Raw genomic sequence first — 7,508 nt, 5'->3', positions numbered from 1 at the left:
AAACACAAGTCGCTCACGGATTTTTTGCACACTAGAATACTAGAGATCAAGACCATCCATGTATAGTTTCATAGTGTTTTGGTGAAGACGTAAGACACCACATTTGTAAGCCTACTTATGAGTCACACCCCAACAACTAGGGGAGGCCCCTCAAACCTATTTGTCCAAAGGGCAGACTTTGGCGTTTTCTGCGGTACTAATATTGAATTAACGGTGGATCACAATCCAATATTTTTGTAAAAATTAGCTCACATTCTTTTAGACAAAATAAAAGAAAGTAACCATAGCTAGGTACTTATTCATGATCGGAGATAAATCTACAAATAATAAAAAGAAATATAATAATAAGATATTGCCCATAGAGTACAGAGTGAAAACCCGAGTAATATCAAAAAAATTGTATCTCGTTCGGACAAGTTACTCAAAAATGGATGACAAGCAAAACGAGAACTGCTTCAACCACACCACATATTCTTATAACAGCTACCAAACACGTCCGATTCTAGTTGATCTTTGCTCTCGAGAAGTCCATCTCGGGATGCTGCAAATTATGTGATTTTTTTTATCAGCAAGTTTAAATGAGTTCAAAAGTTGGAAGTATATGAAAGGAAGGGTAAGATGTGGTCGAGAATGATCATCTAGTGTATATACCTCAGACATGAATTTCTTCAATATATCTTGTTTCTGCATCTCATCACTTGTCGGGCGGCCCATTTGTTTTTGCCGTTGGTCGAACTGTGGAATATATTTTTAAGACAATAAGTCGAAATTGAAAGGTTAGTAATGGCATGGAGGATTTTGAAGGCTGAACAAGTATGTAGGCAGACACTGCATAGACGTCCAGATATCAAAAAAACAAGAGACCTAAGCACAAAACCCATCTAAACGAGAGGGTGTCGATAGGATATCATACGATATGCAATGGCGCACATAAAACCTGACCAAACTGTGAGATCCAACACTCGAATTACTCAGTGGTCTGGCATATTTGTAGATCATAAATAACAAGTGGGCTTTAGGGGTAGACTTACAAAATATGTTGGTTAATAGACGGCATAAGATACTTAAACCAAGTAGATGAAAATGGGAACACATAAGATGCCAAGATGGTAAATAATCTTTCGGTAAAAATGCATCAAAGCAAAGCCATGGTAAATTGATAATTCAAAATATGTAGCCTCTATCACTGTATGGGTACCAATCTTACAAGTCAAACCAACACAAGAAGAAACCAAGTAGCTCAAGTGGTAGTGTCGTTTCATTTTCAAGGAAAGGTCACCTGTTAAAGCCATAACACAATCGGCTTACCATCATTTTCTCCACTGTTGACCGTGTTTCTGGGTCCAAATCAGACAACTTGCTGTTTTCAGGCTCAACTTTCTGGGTGTCAACCTCGGGCTCACCCTTTACCAAGTACTTCCACCATTCCATCTGGTTCTGTTTTGTTAGGAGAATGGAGATAGATTTCTGGTCCTCTGCAAGAAAATGAATCATTGATGGACTGCTGGTTGCTAGTTACCGAACACTTGAAGCATAAATGATAACCACAAGAACATCATATATGTGAGCTATATTGCATTACCTAAACTCCAGAAGCAATCGTCAACCTTGACTGGATGAAACAGATCTCCCTGAAGATCGATAAAAAGAGAATAAGTACTCGACAAGAATAACCAATCAGGATAGACATGAACATAAAGCATGAAGACACACTCACTTCAATCACTAGGGGTTGACCTTTGAGCCCAACTTTAATGTATTGTTTCTTTATCTCACATGCAATAAATCTTGACTTTGTACCAGAAGGGACAGGAACAGTAATGTTAACCTCCTGCAGAGATTGCCCCAAGAATACTTCTCCATGTCGAGGCCATTGCCCTTGTTAGGTGCTGCTCAGTAATAAGTAAGCTGTTAGCAACCAAGACAGTATTGTTTCAACAAAATAACAACATTCAGATTACCTACTCGCATTTTAATTCAAGACACGAATGTATCATTACATCCCAGTTGTAACAGACCTAACAGAGGCAATAACAGTTGCCAACCTCCCCTCCCTGAAACCCCGTGTCCGCCCCTGGATGCAACAGTCAACGCCCCCTTCCCTTCCTATGAAACTATCTCAACTGCTAACTTTTTTCCGAAATTTGTTAAAACTCTATATATTTCAATTCAATTCGAAACAAAAAAATAATATCAGGATCATTGATCAGTTGAATAGCCTTCTCAAACACATAGTTGATCAATTAGCAAAATCGACCTCCTCCACTGTTATTACTAAACCAGGGTTGCAGAATATCGAAAAGCACCCCAAATAAAAACAAAGATAAATCCAAAATCACCATGTCACGGAAAAGGAAAGGCGTAAGGGGTTAATAAAAACATCAGGGAACCACGCGGAGAAACGTTTTTAAGCAAGAACCCAAACCAAAAATTCTTTTTAAGAATTTTTTTTAAAAAAAAATACTATACATGAAGTGAATTTGTTGCACAAACAATTCAACAAAAGAAATACCTCGAGGGCCTTTCCCCTCCTCCACTTTAGTCTCAACCACTTTCTCCTCCTTCTCCTCCACAGCCGGTGGAGGCGGAGCAGGTGTCGCCTCCTTAACCTTTTTCTCAACCTTGTCATTCCCTTCAGCTATGACTTCTTTCCTCTTCTTCGCCTCCGCTTCCACTTTATCTCTTACCATTCTCACCACCGCATTCACATCACTCACCAGAGAATCGCTCTTAAACAAATCGCTCTCCTTTGCGACGAACTCGAAAACCTTCTCCAAAAACCCACAACGGATTCGATGGGTCGAAAGCAGCGTTAAACGGCTTCACCGGCGGTGCCTCCGATGTCGTTGGCTTGCTGTTATTTTCCTCCTCGAATTCCGACAGTATAGCCATGATCGGTTCGAAACTTCGAATCGAGAATTTAATCAAAAATCTAAGGTTAGGGTTTTGCAAATCTGCGATTCAACGATTCTTCAGCGTACTTGAATATACAGCTGAGACTGTAAGAAGTTGGGATAATTCGTTAAAATATCCTCTAGTTTCAACAGAGTTTCACTAATATCTTTAAAAATTTTTCGGCCCATTTATATCCTTGTTTTGACAATTATACCAAATCCATATTCGCCGTCAATTTTTCTGTTATTTGTAACGTATTTATCACATGTGTATCATTTTTGTCCAACTTAAACTGGGGTTTTTATTTGGGGCACGGTTTCCCATGTTTTATTTTTTTAAAACATTTTTTAATTATATAATTTATAAAAAAATATTATATTATATATTATTTTTGTTATCAAAATTTTATATATTTTTTTCTAAAAACTTTCATTTTTTGTTTTGATTTTTGACTTGATAATCATAAAAAAATCTATATCTATATCTATATCTATATAAAAATGTGAATAAAAGGTCAAAGTTTTACAATTGTGAAATAACAACTTTGTCCTTTTATTTATACTATAAGCAAAACCATATAAAAATATATAGGATTATAAAAGTAAAAACAACATTTTAGTTAGGGCATAAACGTAAATCAATATTTATATTATATGTAAAATTGATTATTATGATAAGGTCAAAATTCAAAATGTGTGCATATTAGATAAGGATTTAGTTTTCAAAAAAATTAAAATACCAAAATACTTTATTTTCTATTTTCTTGTAGATAAAGTGAATATATTTTTTCACAAATATTTTTAAAAAAATTCCACAAAAATCTTAATTAAATACTAAAAGATTGAAACACCAGATATTTGATTTTTATTTTTTTGTAGACTAAATAAACATATTTTTTTAAAAAAAAATTATATATTTTAATTTGGGTAAGGACCTATTGAGATAAATAATTATATAATGAGTTTATATTTAAATATAAAAAAATATTAGATTTTTAAAGTTATTAATATATATATATATATTAATTAAATTACACTCTCATGTTAAAATAAATCAATTCAAGTAGACTCAAGTTTTAATCAAAAATAATAAATAAAAAACACACCAACACACACATATCATATATATATATATATAAGTTGAAATTAAAAAAATTTAACTAATTTTTCTTCTCATAAAAGCTAAAACCATTAAAAAATTATGAGATAGTCTTACAACTAGAGAAGGAATATTAAATATACCAAAATAAATAAGAATATGCATTTACTCTCAAAATAGAAAAAAATTTGAATTAAAAGATGAAATGTAAACGTTTTTAATTAATGATATTTAAAATTCAATCAAAAATTTCAACAACGAAAATATTAAAATCAAAAGGAGATAATTAAATTTTCAAAAACAATAAATTAAAAAAAAAAAAGATGATGTCCAACAATTACATCAATCATTAACGATATTGACATACAAGTAATAGAAGACGATACATACCAGAATGTAGTTGAGAACGATGAAACTATTGTTATTTTTGTAACCAAAAATTTTTAGTAATAAAAAAAATTATGTCCAACGAAAAATAATAATAATAATAACGATAACAAAATGTAAATGATTGATGGAGAAAGACATAATCACAAAAATTATATTAACATGATGTGTATAATATTGATTCTTTCATAGAGAAGTAAAAAAACGGATGGTAAATGAAAAAAAAAGTGAGAGAAAAAAATTCAAAATATAAAAGTAAAAAATAATTGCGCAATAATATAAATTAAATTTAGAATGCATTATCTATATGTTGAATCCGATATTCTGGTGATAACAAACAACAACTCATTGTATAGGAATGTGCTGCCAACCATTGTATTTCAGGAATCTACTACAACTTCTACCGGAAGCTTGTCAACCGCCTTTGCTCTCGACCGGCTGAAGTCACAAGCCTATCGACTGGCTATCAAAACCAGCAGAGGATAAATCTATCTACCGGAAGCTTGTCAACCGCCTTTGTCTCTCGACCGGTTGAAGTCACAAGCTTATCGACTGGTTATTCAAACCAGCAGAGGACAAATATCTCTACAGGTAGAATGCCAACTGCTTATCAGGATATCTCAAGACAAGTACCTGTGACAAGATGTTCTTTGCAAGATATTTTATTAAAAGCAGAACCGGCGTGTCAGAAGATATGTTGACTCCTGCAATCGAGACAACAGGTTGCACCAAAATGGCAAAAACACAGAATGACTACAGATAAAGCATTCGACCGTTTATTCCAGTTTTGGACCCTGGAAGTTGTCTGCAGTGTACGATCTTCATGCAGAATCATCAATGCATTTATGAGCATTAAATGTGCATTCAATGCAGCATCAGAACGTTCAAAATAAAGACGTTGATGATTGACCTATATAAAGGGAAGATTGCTCAAGAAGTGTAACAACAACAAAAAAAAAAGGGAAGACAACAAAGAGAGACAAGCAATTCAGAAAAATCTCAATCAACTCAATCACTTGAATAATATCAGAAGTCCTCATCTGATATACTTGAGCACACTTACAAGATCATTCATTTGCTGCTCAAATAAACCCTCGCCTACAGTTCACATATCTGATCGTCAAGGATCATCCTAGGGTTTTCAAGCCTCTCGACCGCTCTGCAGTTTGAGAAGCTCAACTCAACTATACTCATTGTTGAAGAGAATTGAAGCTACTCTGAAAGCTTCCACCAGTCTGATAAGAACTGAGAATCTTATCTGTGTAAATCTAGGAGTTTCGGATTAGGCATTGGATAAGTCCTAAGTTTGAAGTGGGTGTATTACAAGACGTTGTAATAACCAAAGTCTTCTAGTGAATTCCTTCCTAAGTGGAAGAAGGGGAGACGTAGAAGGATTAAGCCTTCGAACTTCCATAAATCGTGCCTTAGTCTTTACTGCTATTTATCTTACATTCTGCTCATACATTGCATTATAAACTTTGCATCACTAAAACCTCTGAACTATTTCCGCACTATTTAAGTTGTTCAAACCGTTTTAGAAGTTGAGAAAACAGATTAAGTGAACTAAACCTCACTTGATCATTTTGAAGAAGAAGAAGAAAAGTTTCAGAGTGTATTCACCCCCCCTCTACCCTCTGAACCGATCCCAACAAGTGGTATCAGAGCGGGTTCCTTTCTCAACTGCTGATCTGAAGTTTTAAAATCATGACTTCTTTCAACAGAATTCCTATGTTTTCTAAAGAAGAGTATGATGATTGGAAAATTCGCATGCAGGCACATCTTGCAGCACAGGATGATGACATGCTATATGTCATAACAGACGGTCCTATCAAAATTATGAAGGTCAACCCAGCTCTAGCCGATGGTGCAGGACAAATGATTGAGAAACCAAGAGCTGAGTGGACCACTGAGGACAAAAAGAAGGCCAATCTTGACAATGTGGCCCGGGACATCCTATACAAAACACTGGATAAGAATATGTTCAGCAAAATCAAGTCATGTTCCACAGCAAAGGAGATTTGGGAGAAGCTCACTCAGCTATGTGAAGGGAATGACCAGACAAAGGAAAACAAGCTCACTTTGGCCATTCAAAAATATGACAACGCCAAAATGAAGCCAGGGGAAACCATGGCTGAATTTGATGAACGGTTCAGTAGTATCATCTGTGATCTTATTGCTTTAGGTAAAACTTATACTAACCGTGAAATTGCTGTGAAGGTTATGAGAGCTTTACCCAAAGAATGGGAGATCAAGACAGTGGCCATGAGAGAGTCAAAAGACTTAAGCAAGGTTGAACTGCATGATCTCTTTGCAGATCTCAAAGCCTACGAGTTCGAGCTCAACATGAGAACAGAAGATGAACCATCTACTTCTCAACCAACCAAGGCCTTAACCTCAACCGTGATATGTCCACCGGTCGAGGAAGCTCCAAAGAGATCAGCTGAGCAAATCAGCAATGAAGCCATGACACTCTTTGTCAAGAAATTTGGTAGATTTATGCGTAAAAACAATTCTAAATTTAAAAATTATCATAAATCGGACCATACAAAGGATGGTCCTACTTGTTTTAACTGTGGCAAGTCAGGCCACTTCATTGCAGACTGCACCAAGCCTAAGAACAATGATCAGAAGCAATTCTCCGAAAGAAGAAGGGGTAAGGAGGATAAAAGGACGTTTAGAAAAGGAAGAGACCAAAGGGTTCTAGTAGCAGACGAAAGCAAAAGCAAGTGGGCTGAGTCTGACTCTGACAACTCCAATACCGGAAGCTCTTCAGATGACAGCGATGATGAAAAAGTGGAATGCCTTATGGCCGACATCGAAGAAGAAGCTGAGGAGGTATTTGACTTTGGCTCACCTGAATTTACTCACAGTGATTTAGTTACTGCTTTACACGAAATGGCTAATGAATACAAATCATTATCCAAGGAGTTCGAGGAAGTAAAGGCAGAAAGAGCTGACCTAAAAGATAAATCAAGCAAATCAAGCTGCATGCAGCAAAAAGAGCTTGATGGTCTTAAGGTCAAGCTAAGTCTGCTGGCTACTGAGAACGACACCTTGAAAAGAGTATTCCAAGCTACCTTGATTGAGAATAAAAAACTACTTGAAACCATTAAGGCTTGGAATAAATC

General features: G+C 35.5%; 1 protein-coding gene across 1 annotated transcript; it reads right to left on the bottom strand.

Annotated features, from left to right (window-relative positions):
• Window positions 1-326: 326 nt before the first annotated feature.
• Window positions 327-3,058, bottom strand: LOC140859791 (protein BOBBER 2-like). Its single transcript, XM_073262351.1, is given in 8 exon segments — window positions 327-541; window positions 652-735; window positions 1,309-1,475; window positions 1,583-1,631; window positions 1,718-1,845; window positions 1,848-1,889; window positions 2,513-2,783; window positions 2,785-3,058. Coding segments are annotated over 8 exon segments (888 nt in total). The 5' UTR covers window positions 2,893-3,058; the 3' UTR covers window positions 327-502.
• Between the last annotated feature and the right edge of the window lie 4,450 nt (window positions 3,059-7,508).

The sequence above is a fragment of the Henckelia pumila genome, chromosome 4 (genome assembly GCF_033568475.1).
Source record: "Henckelia pumila isolate YLH828 chromosome 4, ASM3356847v2, whole genome shotgun sequence".
NCBI lineage: Eukaryota > Viridiplantae > Streptophyta > Magnoliopsida > Lamiales > Gesneriaceae > Henckelia > Henckelia pumila.
This window is presented reverse-complemented; position numbering and strand designations above follow the sequence as displayed.